This window comes from Microchirus variegatus (genome assembly GCF_963457635.1).
Source record: "Microchirus variegatus genome assembly, chromosome: 10".
Classification (NCBI taxonomy): domain Eukaryota; kingdom Metazoa; phylum Chordata; class Actinopteri; order Pleuronectiformes; family Soleidae; genus Microchirus; species Microchirus variegatus.
Genome location: NC_139811.1, coordinates 20,525,008 through 20,542,716, shown reverse-complemented (window position 1 = coordinate 20,542,716; position 17,709 = coordinate 20,525,008). Strand labels below are relative to the sequence as shown.

The window sequence follows — 17,709 nt, the reverse complement described above, 5'->3', positions numbered from 1 at the left end:
AGAAATGCTTACAATACGAACAATTTGTGCTCTGTGAAAAGTGCACTCGCTAATTATTGTCTCTAGAGAATGCATAAATCTATCCAATACTACTCCAATATCTGATGCAAATACAAAAATCCCCACTGGTTTCAAGCAGTCTCCTGTATTACTGTCAGTTAAACCATTCTCATAAAATGTGCAAAGGCCTTGATGTTCAACATTTGAACCAGAACTGTCGTACTGTGTTTCAAAACCTTCCCTTTTAAAAGACAACGTTTAAAAACAAACCTTGTATTGCCAAACGGCCAGACATCCAAGAGAAGAAAACGACACACACTGAGGTTTAATTTTTTCATGTATGAGGTTTGGATGACACAAGAAATACTGTATGAATCCACAGGTGTGAGTGAGTTTTCATGACATTTACTGAGTTTTATTCAAGATATCTTTCTGTTACATTTACAATTCTCCAACCTTTGCGTGCTGTAGAAGTCCATGGCTCGTGCACTTGATATTCTCCACACTGAACCTGTTTGCTGGGTACCTACAAGAAAACCACAAACAACATCAAGAATAAGAACTATTTTAGCTTCCCAGTTGAATGAAAGGCAGTTGTGTGTTTTACCTCCTTGTTATCCAGTCTTGTTTGCATCAGTATATATCACCTAGTCTATTGCCGGTTCTTTACAGTTAAAACCTAAAACATGCCATGGCGTTTAATTTTCTGTTAACCTAATACTTTTTTCGTTCTCTTTATTTAGCTTTCGTGGACAGTGCAATTTTTAATAGCACTAGAAATTAAGAAAAGCCAGAACAGACACTTGCACCTTTAAATATATTAAAAAGAGAAATGTAGGGCTTAAAATAGTCTTTAAATGGGCATTTTTATATGGGTCAGTCCTTTCATTGTTTCAAGTGTGATTTCATTATTAAACTGGTGGATATTGGGTTTTCAGATTTTTCATATAGAATCATTGTTCTGCAACCTGCTTGAGGCGTATTAGTGCCAGCGACTTCGTGTTAACCTTCTAAAATACTCAACACAGATTTTTGTCACATATTGTCTAATTATAGAGAGAACACTTTTATTCCTTTTCTTATTGGCATGTTTTTGACAAGGATGAAACAATCCTGTTATATGTTTATTAATTTAATGCATTGTTTTATTAAGTCTGGCATTTCCTATAGGGTACAATTATTGTTTTATTTTTTTTATTTATTGAATTATGACATAATGTAAAGGATTTACAAATATCCTTGCTATAGTTTTAGAAGGTGGTTTGGTCGGTAATTTAAATGTAGTTTAATGTAAATGTGTAACTCAGTCAAATGTTTTACTTTTCATACAAATGTGTATCTGTAAATGTCTGAAACTGTTTTGCGTCGCTGTCGCGCCACCACGAACACGGTGGGCGGGCTCTTTGACGCTATAGGCCGTTGCTATGACACGCCCGAGATTGACAACACCCCGGCTTCCGGTTCATCTCGCCGTGCGCAGAAGTTGCTAGTCCAAGGAGCCACAATGGCGTTTGTAGTCTCCTTCAGATAGGGCTGTGGATCATATTAAATCCACCAGCATCGCCCTAAATATAGGCCTGGTTGACTCCCAGAGCCATTGATAATAAACTGGAACATCTACTGCACACGAAAATATGATGATTTCTAATCAACATTGAATTTATAGGGGATAAAAGTTACATTAAAAAAAGGAACATGTAAACAGTAACAACCGGGTCAAGTTTTCATTTTGTTCGAGCGTCTTTTAATGAAGGCACTTGCTTATTTCTGATACCAAAACCGTAGTTCTGTGGAATAAAAAGCCTCATTTACTTAACTTGGCACCGGACAAGGACAGCTTTCACTAAGGGACTTGTTTTTTTCTTTTCCTTTCCACGAGCCAGCTCGCTAGCTGGTGAGCTTTAGCTAGCCGTGCTAGCTAAATAGATATGGAGACGACAGACACCACAATGCTCCAATGTTTGCCTGGGATCTTTTTCATTCACTGACTAACTGCAAGTACAAAGGTTACAGCAGTGGAAAATCACGGGGGGAATTTGCCTGCTTTGACGAACTATGGAGGCGACCTCGACGGAATGAAGAGCCGTTGAGGGGGACTGGACGTGAGCGGCCTGGTGTGTATGTTTCGTGTGTTTTCTGTTGCTGCTTTTGCTTAGTAACACTTAAGTTTTGGGCATTTGGAGGAAGTCGCTGACCTCCCGTGAATGAACTGCCGGGACCATCGAGGCCCCAGACGCAGGAGAAGTACCGACGCCGGCGTGAGGTATGCCTGGGTCGGACCGACACCATGGGACCAAGAGGAAGTCGGAAACTAGCATCGGCGGTGTGTCGCACCAGACCCAGGCCCAGACCCATACCTCTGTAGGAGACATGACGAGCAAAGGTGGCAAGGTGCTGTTAAAATCTCCAATGTCCTCTTCAAAACGTAAAAGACATAAAACATCTAAACATAACCGGTTATCCTTGGCGGCACCGGGACCTGACGATTACACCATCTGTGATATTGCGCCTCCTGGTGTCAATACTTTGAAGCCTTTGGTTGAGTACGACGATATTAGCTCCGACTCGGACACTTTCTCGGACCCACTGCCTCCCAGGTCTGCTGAGAGAGGGGGCTTGGACCGATTGGAGCCGTCGCCAGACTATGATGAAGACGAGATCTCAAGAGAGGGGGGCGATAAAGGGAACAGGGGGCACAGACATCCCCGGAAAAAACCCAAGGACCCTAATAAGATTACAGAATCCGGAAACGGGGAACGTGGGATCAAGAAAAAGAGCAGCAAAGACCGCGAGAAGGGGGGTTCTGGTAAGAGCAGAGACAAGGCTGTTCCATCAGGCTCCTCATCTAAACGCCAGGTGCAGCAAGAAGTTGAGTCAAAACGTGGGGAGTTGATAATCTCTCAGGTGCAGCCTGCAGCAAGTGTAGGTAGTACCACCTCCTCCACGTCCTCGTCTCGCAGCAAGGAGAGCAGCCGCTCAGGGAAGACGCGCAAAGACAAGCAACAGCGCAGAGAAGGTCGAGGGGAGGGCAGTCGAACCACCGCTCAGAGGAGCCGGGCCGACAGAGTACACCGGAAGTCCTCTAAGAGCCACAAGTCGAGCCCTAAGGGACTCCCTAAGGGCAAGTCTTCAGTCAGGGGCAGCCCTCGCAGGAAGACCACCGGATCTGCTTTGTCTCCCAGCCCCAGAAGGACAGCTGGCAGTGAAAGTCCACTGGGCGGTGGATATGTTCAGCAGGGAGATGACGGCTACTCCAGGCGGAGGGTAGCCCAGCACAGCCCCAGTCCCTATGGGGACATGTCTCGCCGACAGAGATCAGACAGCCCCTATGGCAGCAGACACAGGTCTTCCAGCTATGAGAGGGACAGCAGTCCATACTCAAGGAGACGATCCATTAGCCCTTATGGTACCCGCAGGTCCTCCAGCACCAGCCCCGTGTCTCGGTGAGTACACATTCAAAGCCACCCTGAAGTAAACTGGCACCCACACTCAGACATACACACTCAAATGGGGGAAGTGAAGAATGTCAGAGGCCATGTTGAGTATTACTTTGAACAGAAAACCAAGTTAACTTTACAAGCCCTATCTATTTGCAATTTGCATTAGTCTTCAATGCATCTAGTGTTTTGGGTTTAACACACATTGCATGGTGGGGTTAAAGCTACATGACCAGTTGAAATTGCAGAGCCCTGCTCTCTTCAGCAAACTGTGTCAACTGTGAAAAAGAAAATGGCTACAGGAGTCTGCATGCGTTGTACTCGGCTTACAACCCAATAAGTCAAAAAGAGGGGATAATGAAACGAAATGTCAGTAAACCAGTCATAGTGTACACCTTTAATTTATTACAAAAAACCCTCAGCACCTGACGGTGAGAAACTTTACACATGCATTTTACAGTAAATATGATGGGTTTGTGTATAATACTAGGCTTATATTGTCCCCAAATTATATCAGGCTGGCCACTATTCCCAATTATTTTTGATTTAACAAATAGACCTTACTTAAGTTTTTCTTTACTGTGGACTGATACTGGCAGAATAATAGAGGAAGTTCTGAAATGGACTTAAAGTTGTATTAATTGTCTGATTATTGAGTTTCCCTTCTATATTGTTTTGATAGTAGACTGGATCTCCATTTAGGTCACTGTAAATATTTTATAATCAAATCTGTTCTTCGGTTCTGAGAGCAACAGCTGTTTCTGTCTTTGCTTGCTTTTCATTAGTCAAGTCAAGATCAAGGGCCTTTTAATCGTGTGCTGGAACAGGGCTTTTCAGCTGATGGCCCACTCTATAACCTGCTATCTGACTTGAGGAAAAAGTAGTAGATTATCAAATGTATATGGACTTGTCCATGAAGTGTGATTAAATGTTTGTTTTCTTTAGACGCTCCAGGAGTCGCTCCCCTCTACAATACTCTTCCACTCGTCGTTCCTCCTCTCGTTCCCGCTCTAAGAGGCATATGACTTCTGGACCAGGGGCCAGTTCCCACAGCAGCCGGCCGGCGAGCCGCTCCCCTAACTCCTCCCGCCTGCCTCTTAACTCAAGTCTGGGGGCAGAGCTGAGTCGCAGGAAGAAGGAGCGCCAGGCTGCAGAGGCGGCTGCTCGCGCCAGTGGTGGTGCATCGCCCCTTCCACCAGCACGTAAATCTACTGTCCCATCCTCTTCACGGCCTGCTAAAATCGAAACCCCACAGCCAGAAAAAGAATCTGTGGTAGCGACAGAACCTCAGCCTCCACCACCTGTGCAATTACCCCAGGATGTTCCTAATGCCGAAGATCAGGTTGCTCCGCCTGTGCCCACTTCATCTTCCTCCTCTCTTCCACCTCCTCCTCCTCAGCCCTCTCCCCCTGTGCCACCTAGTTCTGCTGCTACGCAGGTTCCACCACCACCACCACCATCTCAAACAGAAACAAGTACCCAGCCACCTCCGCCATCCACCACATCGAAGGCCAAATCGCCAGCTCCGGTTCCCTCACGCAGCCCTGCTAGACAGACTCCTCTCCACAAAACATCAACTCTGCCCCCGCTGCCTTTACCACCTGCACTGCTGGGAAACACTCAGGACAGGTGAGCATAAATGAGTGTACACCAGTCTTTACTTCAACGTGCACATTTAATTAGGGACACATTTGTTAACGTCATCATTTAGTTAAATACTAAATAATCCACACATTTTACTTTAAAGCGGACCTAGACCGGAAGTTCCTATTAACGCTGTTTTTTTGGTGTGTATCTGCGTCATTACCTTGTTTATGAAGCCCTGAAGTTTCGAAACAAACAGTTCAGCCATTGCTGAGAACACTGTGTTTTATTGTAATCTCGGGGCTCAGCGAGATCTCTGAAAATCCCGTAATAGTTACGTAGAACAGCATTTCTCCTGAACAGCCGATCGTCCTGCTCCGGGCACTAGTCCGGGCACATCCGGTTGCGTACATTGAACCGCAGAAGAAGAATAACGTCTGTTGTGGAGGTGTTTCACGAGCGATGGTGTCTTCTGACTCTGGGTCTGACTCCGGGTCAAAGTCATAAAAGGGACTGCGGTGGGGAGTCATGACGAAGCTATTTTTAAACACTGTTAAAACAATGTTTTGATAATGAGGAGCAGTGCATCCACCGTTCCAGAGGGGGGAGCTGCGCTTCTGAGAGCGGATGTGCTGAAAAGTACTGGCCAATCACAAGACTCTGGCCGTTTCTCAATACCCAAGTATGCCAGTATGTACTTGCTTACTTGGAAAGTACATACTTTGAGAAGTACGACTGAAGTACATACTTGCTAAGTACGGGAGTACACGAGCACGATTCTTCAATTGGAACAGCAGTGTACTTCCTTGTTCTACTGTTTGAATGGCGGGTGGCGCGAAGCATTTAAGCCTCATTACCGCCACCTACAGTGTTGATGAATGAACATATAAAATACATATATATATATACATATATTGTTGTTATTTTCACATTTTAAATATGTTATACACTATAAAATAGTGTCCATTATATGTAAATACATATACAATGACAGTGCAACTTTAATATAAATCTAAAATTCAAAGTTACAATAAATTAAACATTAATATTATACAAAAGTTCACACTTTCAGGTCTAAACGTTTGCATTAAAAACATGTCGACAACAAATCTATCGATCACACCAAGTATGTAATGACGGAGCCGTCTGAACCAGCGGATCATTTCATCAGGACAGGCCGAGGTAACGCTCCTCTGTGCCGGGCACTGTGAGCACAGAGCGTCCGCCGAGCCGGAGCTGATAACCTCCGACAGCACCGCTGTCAAACTATAAATACGTCATATCTTATTACAAGTCACCACCCGATGCATACTTGGTAAAATGGGCGGAGCGAGAAGACTTCCGGGTATGAGAACCGTACTCGCTGCTCGCGTTCTTGAGAAATGGAACAGAACTTGACTGAGGCTGATGACGTTTTCACAAGTACAGGAGTACGCAAGTATGGACAAGTACGCACAAGTATGGATATTGAGAAACGGCCTCTGTCTTCTGGGGGTGAAAGTTCAATGAAATATCGCGGCTGACGAACAGCGTCAGAAAAGAGGATTTCAATCGGCTCGTTTACATCAACTAGGAGGTTTTTGACCATAAAAAAGAGTTAATATATGTAAGTAGACCTCCATAACTAACATATGTGCAACAGGACCACTCTGTGACCTTTAATCAAATTTTTTAATCTAGACCATATTTGAGATTTAGTTTACATTTTATCATTGTCAGTTGAGTTATATTCTTTGCTTTGTACCTGTTTTTCCCTTTGGACTTACCACACTCTGATTTTGGTGTCTGTTTATACATTGATTATAGATCATGTCGTGCACAAAGATCCCATGAATTTAAGCTCAAAGTTCACACTCTTAACTGCTCAGTTGATTTGCTTGGTTTTCCCCTGCATGGGTGATGTGGAGGATCTTTCTAAGAATTGCACCTACTGATTTGTATATGATTATGTAGATTATAAATATGATTTAGGGCTACAGCTATCGAATATTTAATAATACGTGGTGTGGAAACCTAACACAGGGGTCGGGGGGTGTGTCTGTGTGTGTGTGTGTGTGTGTGTTGCGTGTAGGCAGTAATACTCGCAATTCAAAGCTTAACATCCTATCTAGTCTCATCACATGTCACAACATTGCTACAAATACAGTACACTCTGGTAAGCGACATTTCATCAACTAACATCAATGTTTACTTTAGCGTGTGCCAGCGGCGTTAGCATTAGCAACTGGATGCTTTCGGCTCAGATGATGAATCACCGAGGACGTGCTGTTGTGGTACTCCAGTTGTAGTTTGCAGTGGTTACACTTCACCTTGTTGGCTTCTTGTTCAAGTGTGAAATGGTCCCACACTTTGGACACTTTCTGCCTTTCACTGGCTGTTTCACTCTCCCAGTCATCGCGCCAGCTGAAATCCAGATGTGCGTCTGCTATAACGGTCCTTGTGGAACAATGATCCCTGCGCAAGAGAACAGGCCGCATAACGCTCGAGATGGGGATTAAACAAATACTAAAATCAACAAGGCAGTGTTTTTGCCACAAATAATTTGTGTAATCGAATTACTTGAATTACTTGAGTAATCGTTGCAGCCCTAATATGATTACTGCTTCTCTTCTTCAATATTTTACACTTGTCTAAAACTTTTCTGTATTTTACAGTCCAAAGAAGTCCACTCCTCCTCAAAGGCCATCCAGGAAGGACAGGGAGAAGGAAGTCCGCAGCCGGCCATCACTCATCGACCTACCTTTGCCACCCACTCTAACTGGGATTGACGCTTCACCCCCACAGTCCCCCATATGTCCACCTCCACCACTACCCCAGTCAGCCCTTAAGAAGAGACCAAAGTCAGTTTCTTTTTTTTATCACTTACCCACTTCACTCTTCCCTTTGTTTCTCTGACATTTAGTCTAATCTTTTTCTTTTTTTAAAATGGTTCCCAGGATTTGCTGCCCACGATATGGTGAACGCAAACACACCGTGAGTGACTGGGGGAAGCGCTGTGTGGATAAATTTGATATAATTGGCATCATAGGGGAAGGCACCTATGGTCAAGTGTACAAAGCAAAGGACAAAGACACTGGTAAGGGAATATTGGCTATGTATATATTTGTGTGTGTGTGTATGTGTATAGAGAGAGAGAGAGCGAGAGAATATTAATCCAATTGTCTCTCAAAATTCCCAGGTGAGCTTGTAGCTCTGAAGAAAGTGCGTTTAGACAATGAAAAAGAGGGATTCCCAATCACAGCCATCAGAGAGATCAAGATCTTGCGGCAGCTCAAACACCGCAGTGTTGTCAACATGAAGGAGATTGTCACTGACAAGCAGGATGCACTTGACTTCAAAAAGGACAAAGGTGAGAAAAAATGTAGAACAAAAACAAAAATCCTTTTGTAGTTGTTACTGCTGATGACATCACTTTGTGCTCAAAGATGATACTGTTCATTGCTATGTGTCATGATGAGGTTGCAGATATTTTGGACGGGTTTCATTTAGATTTTAGGTTAAAAGAAATTCTCTTGAAAATCATGGGCACTAAAATATGCTCTGTGTAGTTTAGAATTTGTTAATGTTACACTTTAAATTACAGACCATGTTGAAAAATATTAATGTTTGTCTAACTATATATAGTTAGACAAACATTGGTTTATATATATATAAACCAATGACAAATATTATTACAGTCCTGTAATTACTCGTCCTGCAAACAGCAAAATCTGTTCAACACCAACAGACATGCAGTCTACCATAGTGCATGCCCAAGGTACTGGACAGGTTAAAAATACTTTTTATTTTAAGAGGAATTGATGTGTAATGGTTGCATTTAACTGACTAAATGAATCAGTTGGGGATTCCTTGACAATACTGGCCTGTTTCTCCCCTTTCCCCCCTTAATAAACTCTTGATCTTGTCGTGTTAAAAAAAACTATATTTTTCTAACTGAGAAACAGAAAATGTGTGTTTTTTTTTTTTTAGAAACATTAAGCATAGTCCATTTATCATTCACTAATATAAAGCACATTAAAACCACAAATAATTATTGCCTTTGAGTTTGGCATCAGATGAAACTGTACGTTTTCTGCTTCATAAGTTTACATCACATTAATACTGTAGCTGGCTGTTAGAATTAAATGTTAATTGTTTCAGAGTTCTGTGTAGCATGGCCACTTTTCATGCTTCCCAGATTCAAGTGGGATGTACGTTTAAGTGTCTGTGTGTAGTTTCTAATTTCTGGACACTATCCATTTCATTTTTAGGCGCTTTCTACCTGGTGTTTGAGTACATGGACCACGATCTGATGGGCCTGCTGGAGTCGGGCCTGGTCCAGTTCTCCCATGAGCATGTCCGCAGCTTCATGCGACAGCTGATGGAGGGCCTTGATTACTGCCATAAGAACAACTTCCTGCACAGAGACATCAAATGCTCTAACATTCTGCTCAACAACAGGTAAAATATAGACATGGACATGAACACAGTCCGTGAGGAGAATGTGTTATGGTGTGCTTGATGTTGCGTTTTTGACCACCAGGTGTTTGATCTACTTTCACTTAAAGCTGGGCGATATGACCTAAAAACAAAATCGATTTTGGATTTAAATCTATTTTTTTAAACTACTAAAGACAAAATAATTATTCATATGATGTCCTATGTGTAAATACATGAAGTTTTACACACACACATACCAGTGTCAGTTAATTAAATTATTTTAAATACGTCCTCCATGTCTGTCACAGTCTCTGGACTAAAATACAGCGACAGCGTGATGTCAGTCGCGGACCAGACTACTGTTAAATATTGAGATTTTAGACATTTCCCCTGGTAATTGTCGGAGATTGACCCATGTTTTTGGGATTGTTAAATATTTTTAAATCATCTGCAGTTCGGCACTGTTCGGCTTGATCCGTGTGTCGGAGTTCTCTGGAGCAAAGACTCGGATATATCACTAATATATCTGATATATCACATACAGTGTTAGCTCGCCGCTCGCAATCAGCAGTGCTGTCCCTACTTGTGCTACTGCCTTTTGTTGAAATGGGCTTTAAATAAAGTTTTCAGCATGTAGTCACTTGTTCCACGTCTATTGCCACAAACCCTAACCAGTTCCAAATCACTGAAGATACTAGTTCTTTCTTGGGAACACACTTTTCGCATTTGTTTGTGGTAGTAATGTTGTTGCTATGTGTGCATTCGTGTGCATGTCTGGAGGGGAAACAAGTAGGGGGGTTCACGGAAGCTCCCGAGGGCAAAAGGTGTGCCGTGGTAAGAGGAGAAAATAATCAATATTTTTAAAATCGTTCGGAACAAAAAACTTGAATTAATCATTAAAATCGATATATCGCCCAGGCCTAGGTGATGGTGTGCTTGTTGAGGACGAGTCACCGGCCCGTTTTTGTGAATGGAATAGGTGGAGGCAGGTCGGTAAGGCAACTATGGAGCTTTGCCCGCAGTCTGTGGTGCTCAGCAGCAGTTCTCTCGTGGCTGTGCCTGTGTGTGCGTGCGTGTGTGCGCGCAAATAAGACGGCATCTGACCCAGTCAAGATCCTGCACACTGGTGGACACCTAACAAGTGCAGGTTCAAAAACCTGAGTGGATATTTTTTTTGTGTTTTGTCCCTCATTTTTATTATCACTGCTTTGATGGTCAATATTGGACATTACAGCCATGTTTTTGAACCTAAAATAAATGTAAAATGTGTAGAGTTGCTGCTGCTGCTTTAAAAAAAAAAAAAAGACAGACGATTAAACAAAACTATCGACTCTCAAAATGTCATGTAATTCTCATCCCTAATACCCACCATGCATAACCAGTCAGTTGCACTGCACTAGTTGGTGTCAACAGCAGGCCTGACTTCTCTTCTGCAATCATTTGCTTATTTTCAGTATTGGTCGATTCATTCGATGAGAAGGATTTCTTTTTTTAGACTGGGGACAAATTGACACTTAAAATAAAACTTCCTTAAAATGATCAACTGAATTTTTTTTGTTCACAGCTGATTACAAATAACAAATCAGTAGCTGCTTCATTTATTTCAAATATTTTCTTTCTGCCTGTTGTGGAGATGGGGGTTGAGTTGTCGACAACAGGCGTATCTGTAATGGCCATAGTGGAAGTTAATAGAGTGTCAGCTTTGAAGGATAACTACCACCACAGCAACTTAAAATGTCTTAGATTTCTGTTTCAGTTTCAATGCAGCTGCAGTGAGTAAATATGGTAAACCGAAGACTTAAAAGTAGTTGAATGCCAAATGTGATGATAAGCCTGCAATTGTTTTGTGCTGCATCAGCAGCAAAGTCTATTACAGTGCTTCTTATTTAATCGAGTGCGTCAAATAACCGCAACAGAGGAGTACAGAAACTTTGTTTCACAGATGGTTGTTCTGTACAATCCTGCATCCAAACTGCAAACATTACAAGAATGCATGAGTAAACTGAGCTAAATGAGCTGCAGAAGCTAAAATGTTAATAAAGAAAACAAAACAAAATGTGGGTTCCAGGATTTAATGAAGCCTTTAGAGCCACATTGTTGTTTCCTCACGTTTACTACCCTATTGTACAGCTGCACTATTTGCAAAAACAAGTTTGTCCACACTGAGCTGTTGTAGCTTTTATCTTCACAAGGTGTCATGTACAATAGTTTTTATTCAGATACAATATTAGTGAACTAATTGGAATTAAATGTTACATTTGGGATAGACTGTATATGCAATAGAGCATGTTTTGAGTTGAGTTGTTTTCTCACACTTGTGTGTTGATTCAAACTCTGACTTTTATGATCTGTGTTTCTGTGTACAGAGGTCACATCAAACTGGCTGACTTTGGTTTGGCCCGGTTTTACAATTCAGAGGAAAGGTAAGAGAGCATTTTATTTTCCGTTTGGCCACTTTGAGGCCTTGTTTACTTGAGTGTGTAAAGTCAATACAAGATCTGATTTGTGATCGTATGTAATACAATCATTGTCCACTAGATGGTGCTGTCTCTCCAACATTGTTAGTAAAAGCTTAGATGTTACAGTCTCTGAATGTCTCTCTGCTCTCCCGCTTTCCTTGCCCTCAGTCGACCATACACTAATAAAGTAATCACACTATGGTATCGCCCCCCTGAACTGCTGTTGGGAGAAGAGAGATACTCTCCAGCCATCGATGTTTGGAGCTGTGGGTGAGTGTGGCGCTGTGGCACAACTGTATATTCATTTATTATTATTCGTTTACTTTATTTCTTATTTTACACATATACTTCTTCATTCTACATGTTTTCTTATATAAACAGTCTATGAAATATTTGCCAGTTTAATATTTGGAACAATAGATGTATAAATCATCGATGCAATAAAATGTTAAAACGACAAGACTTATTTTATATATAGCCAAAATATTTTCTGCACTTTTTAAATCCAATTAAATCTGTATTTCTATTGAAGGTAAATGACCGTTTCATCTGTCACCTGTTAATGAAGTCTTTCATTCATTCAAAAGCACTGCTGCTGTTTTATATAGGGTTTGTCTTTGAAAGTCAGCATAACAATAAACTTGTTAAAGCTCTACATGTTCCTCTGTACTCAATAAAATGCTGGGACTATTTAGTGTAAAGCCATGGATCTGATGTTCCTGCAAATACTTCACAAGACTTGGAAAATGAATGGAAACAAAGAACAGAAACACTGTTGGTGTTTTTAATTCAAAACCATGAGAAGACGTGTTGTGGTTGTAAAGATAAAGGCACTTGTGAGCCGTTAAGCAGATCTATGAGGCATTGCTGTAGCAGCTAACATGCAGACGGTGTGGCTGATGCAATGTAAAAGAGTTGGAATACAAAATGACTTGGGGGGGGGGGGAAGACAGAGGTCCACAGTCCTACACTGCTTCATAACATCATCTTACTAGGTCTTTGTTGTTGATTTTATTAAGAGTGAGAGACCCCATAGTGGGCTACATGTGTTGCTATGGGTATACCATATGCTTGCGCTTGTTTGCAGATCACAAGAAAATCGTGTTTTAACTTTTCTCAATGCATCGCTTCATATTTTCTCATTCCTCAGGTGTATTCTCGGAGAACTCTTTACAAAAAAGCCAATTTTCCAGGCTAACCAAGAACTTCTGCAACTGGAGCTTATCAGGTACACTGACACAACAAGAATGTTTTTGTTGCAACCATCACATCTTGATTTACTGACCACTGACCCTCCTCTTTGCTTTTTCCTCTAGCCGTCTGTGTGGCAGTCCCTGTCCTGCCGTCTGGCCTGACGTCATTAAACTTCCCCTCTTCAACACCATGAAACCCAAGAAGCAGTACAGACGGAGACTACGGGAGGAATTTGCCTTGTATGTTGCTATACTGTGCTTCACGGAGGCGGCTGTGATCATCTCTATTTTCCCTTCTGCAATTTTTAAAAATCTACCCCCGCTCCCTTCTATGTACAGTTTACCTACTCCTGCACTTGACCTGCTGGACCGAATGCTGACTCTTGACCCTGCACGGCGCTGCACATCGGAGCAGGCTCTGCACTCTGACTTCCTGAGTGAAGTGGACCCTGACAAGATGCCACCACCAGAGTGAGTCAGAATATCTGTGATTTCCACTATTGCGCCTAAGAATCAAAGTTCAAAGATCAATCCATGAGGAAAACATGATGCGTTTGCGACTGTAATAGTCAGTATTGGTATAATAACATATAAGAATATGAAAACTCATTAGCAACAGGTGTTTATATATTAAATATATCATGAAATAAAAACAGGACAACAAATGTATATTTAATAGTGCTGGGCACATTAATGGCAGTTAACGGCGTCGACTGTGTCAGCGTTAATGCCCATTAACTCATGACACGTTTCCATGACAACTGACCGGAAAAAGGCGTACGTGACGTCATGTTTACGTGCCAAGGCACTGGAGTCCATGCACCGCTTACCAGTTAGCTGCCTTAGCTGCTACAAGTAACCAGAGCACCTGTGTACTGCGTATGCGTGCCTGTATTTAAAGTTTAGCATTACATTAGAGACTCATTTTAACAATCGGGAGTCATGTAAACATGTCACGTGTGTCTTTTTCCGGTCAGTCGCCATGGAAACACAACATGCGTTAACGTTGACGCTTTAACGCGTTAACATGCCCAACACTAGTGTTAAATAAAAAATATGATCATTAAAGTTCGACAACAAATATGAAAGGAATGTATTGAACTGTTCACGTGGATTAAAATGACAAAAAAATTCTGTCAAACCCAAATTAATCCGTTATAGGGAAATATGACATTTTAACTTGATAAAAATAACTGCACACTGGATAGTTCTTGTTTCTCATGTCATTTCTGCAGTTCTCATTTATTTCATCTGTCCTCTCTGTCCCTAGCCTTCCTCACCACCAGGATTGTCACGAGCTGTGGAGTAAGAAGAGGCGGCGCGCGCGTCAGAGTGGGCAGCCCGAAGATGTGCCTGTGCCCAAAGTGCCCCGTAAAGATGCGACAGGGACCTCTAGTGGAGAGAACAGTCGGCCCCAATCGAGCCCAGCCGCAGCCCCGCCCCCTCCACCAGGAAAACCGCCCTCCACAGCAAATTTAGAGAGTGAGTTGTCAGGTAACAGATGAAAAAAGAAGCACCGCACACAAAGTTTATGCACATGTATGAAAATTCCGCTGATTAATGTAAGGAAAATCCGACAAATAGGTTAACATATCATTACAGCACTGTCCTCATGATGACTGCCTCAACAATAGTCACACACCAAACCCTGTGATGTCAAGTAAGGCAAATGAACTCAAACATGTCATGCTACATAATTTTGAAGCTTGATAAACAGGGGAAACTCACATGGTTTTTGTTTTTCATGACTAATTAACAAGGTATTTCTGTCTGATGCATAATTTCCTCTCGATTTAAGGGTTCATAGTTTTTTAATTGCATGATGTCAATCCTCTGCATGCACAGTGACCAAAAAATTCACAATCCTCCCGAAACACGTAATTATTAAACGGCACAATCGAAGCAGGTCCAGCTCGCTCTTGTCAATGACCACAACCTGTAATGTACACGGAACAGGAAGCAGAAAATTATGGTTTCATTTACAAAAAGAATTGCACCATCTGATGTTGGAAATTAAACATATGACCCACAAGAATGTTTGTTTAAGTTTATAAAACCGAACAAAATAAAATTGTTTGGTTTCGTAGCTTTAGAATAAGCCCTTTATATGTATGTTAGTAGCATGTCTTTACAGCTGCTCTAAAGGACAAACTAGCCAGAGTGTGCATCTTGATTTTTGAATTGGAAGAAGAACCAACATTCTTTCTGTTACCGCAGTAGCTCTCTGATGTTCTTCAGAATTGAGTGAACAGTCCATTTGATTGTGACTGTAGTGACTGTAAAGTACAACAGTAGATGGAAGGAAAAGGGTGGACAGGGCGACTCAATAAAGTTCTCTGACTTGATTTGATCTGTGGATGCTGCACTTCAGTGTTGTCATCCTCGCGTCTTGGGCTCACCCTGCTCTACCGAAACAAACCGTTGCACTGCTTGGAAGTGAAAACGTTTGAACGTTTTGTTCCGTTCTTTTTATCGCTTAGTACTGCGTTTTCACAGATTGAACTCTTGGATGTGTGAATGTATGTGTTCAGGCCTGGGAGCTGTTGCAGAGCAGTTGAACCAGACAGAGATGGCAGTGCTGCTGAACCTCCTCCAGGGACAGACGGACCTCAGCCTGCCACAGGTAGCCCAGCTCCTCAACCTCTCCAATCCAGAGACTCTCAGCCAGACGCTGTCTGCCCTCAGTGAAGCAGCCGACCACCAGGGGGCTCAAGAGGACCAGGCCCCGGCTGCTGCAAGGCCCCAGCCCCCAGAGCCGCCTCCTGAACCCCAGGAGCCCTCGCCGACATCTGGAGACCCGCCACTCAGCCAGGAAGACCAAGCGAACCTGCTGGCTCTCATTTTGAGTCAGATCATTAAGCCTCAAACCGAGGAGGAAGCTGATGAGAGCAATGGCGTCCAATCAGAGGAGGCACTAACACGCGGTTCATCCGCCTCTACTACTGATCGCAAGGGCAAGTCTGGGTTTAGTCTTTAGAGGGTGGGAGGAAAAGGAGGGGAGACCAGGGTCAGATGAAAATCACTGGGGACTGTAAGAATGAGAACAGGGCAGGAAACGGAGAGAAATTGCCTTCATTGTGAAATTCAAGATTCCTACATACAAATTAATTATAGTTTATGTAATGAGATCAGCAAAATTAGAAAAATAACCACATTGATTTGGCTATTAGACTTATACCCTTCCCTTTCCTGTATTTATCCCTGACATTCCTAATAAAACACACACCATTCTTTTTCCTGACAAAAAGACGACACACAAAAGAAAAACCTGGAGAGAACATCTTTGTCTAGTGTTCGTCTTCATGTGACCCTGGTAACCAGTCAACGGTTTGGTTCACATGGGTGTCTCTTACTGGTGAACTCAATAAACCAGGATAAAGTGTAGTTTATTTCATGTGAGAGACGAGAAAAGGTTCACACTGTATTTTCTTCCCCCTCCCTTCCACGTCTCTCCCGCTTCCTCATTTCTCCCTCACAGTCTTTGTTTCTGTATCTGTCCCATTTCCACATGTTTTTTCTTCCTCACTTCATTTTCATTATGAAGCAGTTGTCATGGATTCTTCAGTCAAAAGATGTTGCTTTAAACGGTCTGTAATGTCAGCCTTTTTATGAAGAAAGTCTAATAAATTATCAAGTGGAAATAAATGTTTTGAATCTTTAGATGTCACCTGCATGTGTTTCTTTTACCTTTTTTTTGGTTTGTCACACATTCTTTTCCTTTTTTTTGTCTTCAGCTCGTCACTAACTCTATTAGTTTAAGAAATGGTATTAGCAAGTTGAATAAAACTGTTGACTCTGCTGCTGATGCTGGGATGGTAAAGGTCCTGTTTTTTTTCTGGTTGTTTATCCTCAAGGTGACCTCTAGTTGACAAAACCACTAACTGGCTTGAGTTTCCCATCCTGCCCTTTGTAGTACTCAGAATCCTTCTACATATGTCAGTCTTTCTGTTTATCCTACGGTTCATGCCCCTCCTAAGTTTCTCTCCCCCAATTTTACGTTAATTACTTTTTTTTTTTTAAATAAACCCTCAAGAATGCTGATCAATCACTTAAAACTACTATCAACACTGATTTACTTGACCTATAATGTTGCATATTTTGTTCAGATAATCTGAATACACAAATTTTGGGTTTAAAAAAGGTTGGATCATTGCAGTCTGTAATCATGGCTGAGAAAAAATTTGCTTCATGTAAGGAGGCACTAGAGAGGTTTGACCTCCCCCTTGTGGTCAAGGCAATAACATCAATACAACTAGATGTGAGACAGAAATAAATATGCACATTCCTCAACTGAACATTAGATATAGGAAACAACTTAGATTAAGGGGTAATGTTAAAGTATTTAATCACTACTTGCTTTGATACCTAACGCTTCCTCTGTCCTGTTTGGCCTCTTCAGATGGAGCCGTGCCAAGAAGGAAACGGCTTGCTGCCAAAAAGGTGCCTCCATCCAGTGAGCAGCGTCCACCCTCTCCACCTGGGCCACCTCCATCCTCCCTTCTCCTTGAAAACGCTCAGCAGGATGGTTCAGAAACCCAACCTCGCCAGGACATCAGTCCTGCTGTTGCTGCTGCCTTGCTCCAGCTCATCTCTCAGCAGGACCCCGAAGCTGAGGCC

General features: G+C 42.3%; 1 protein-coding gene across 3 annotated transcripts; it reads left to right on the top strand.

Moving 5' to 3' along the window:
- Window positions 1–2,035: 2,035 nt before the first annotated feature.
- cdk12 (cyclin dependent kinase 12) lies at window positions 2,036–16,755 on the top strand. 3 transcript variants are annotated; one of them, XM_083896178.1, is made up of 13 exons: window positions 2,036–3,443; window positions 4,383–5,066; window positions 7,676–7,861; window positions 7,958–8,097; window positions 8,200–8,370; window positions 9,272–9,461; window positions 11,807–11,863; window positions 12,068–12,169; window positions 13,050–13,127; window positions 13,216–13,332; window positions 13,432–13,563; window positions 14,363–14,574; window positions 15,624–16,755. In XM_083896178.1, exons 1-13 carry the CDS (start codon window positions 2,266–2,268, stop codon window positions 16,067–16,069), a joined length of 3,693 nt encoding a protein of 1,230 aa, XP_083752304.1. In that variant the 5' UTR covers window positions 2,036–2,265; the 3' UTR covers window positions 16,070–16,755. The 3 variants fall into 3 exon arrangements, with proteins under 3 accessions (XP_083752304.1, XP_083752303.1, XP_083752305.1); XM_083896177.1 differs by having other exon boundaries at window positions 14,363–14,586; XM_083896179.1 differs by lacking the exon at window positions 15,624–16,755 and adding an exon at window positions 14,695–14,741 and having other exon boundaries at window positions 14,363–14,586.
- The last annotated feature ends 954 nt before the right edge of the window (window positions 16,756–17,709 follow it).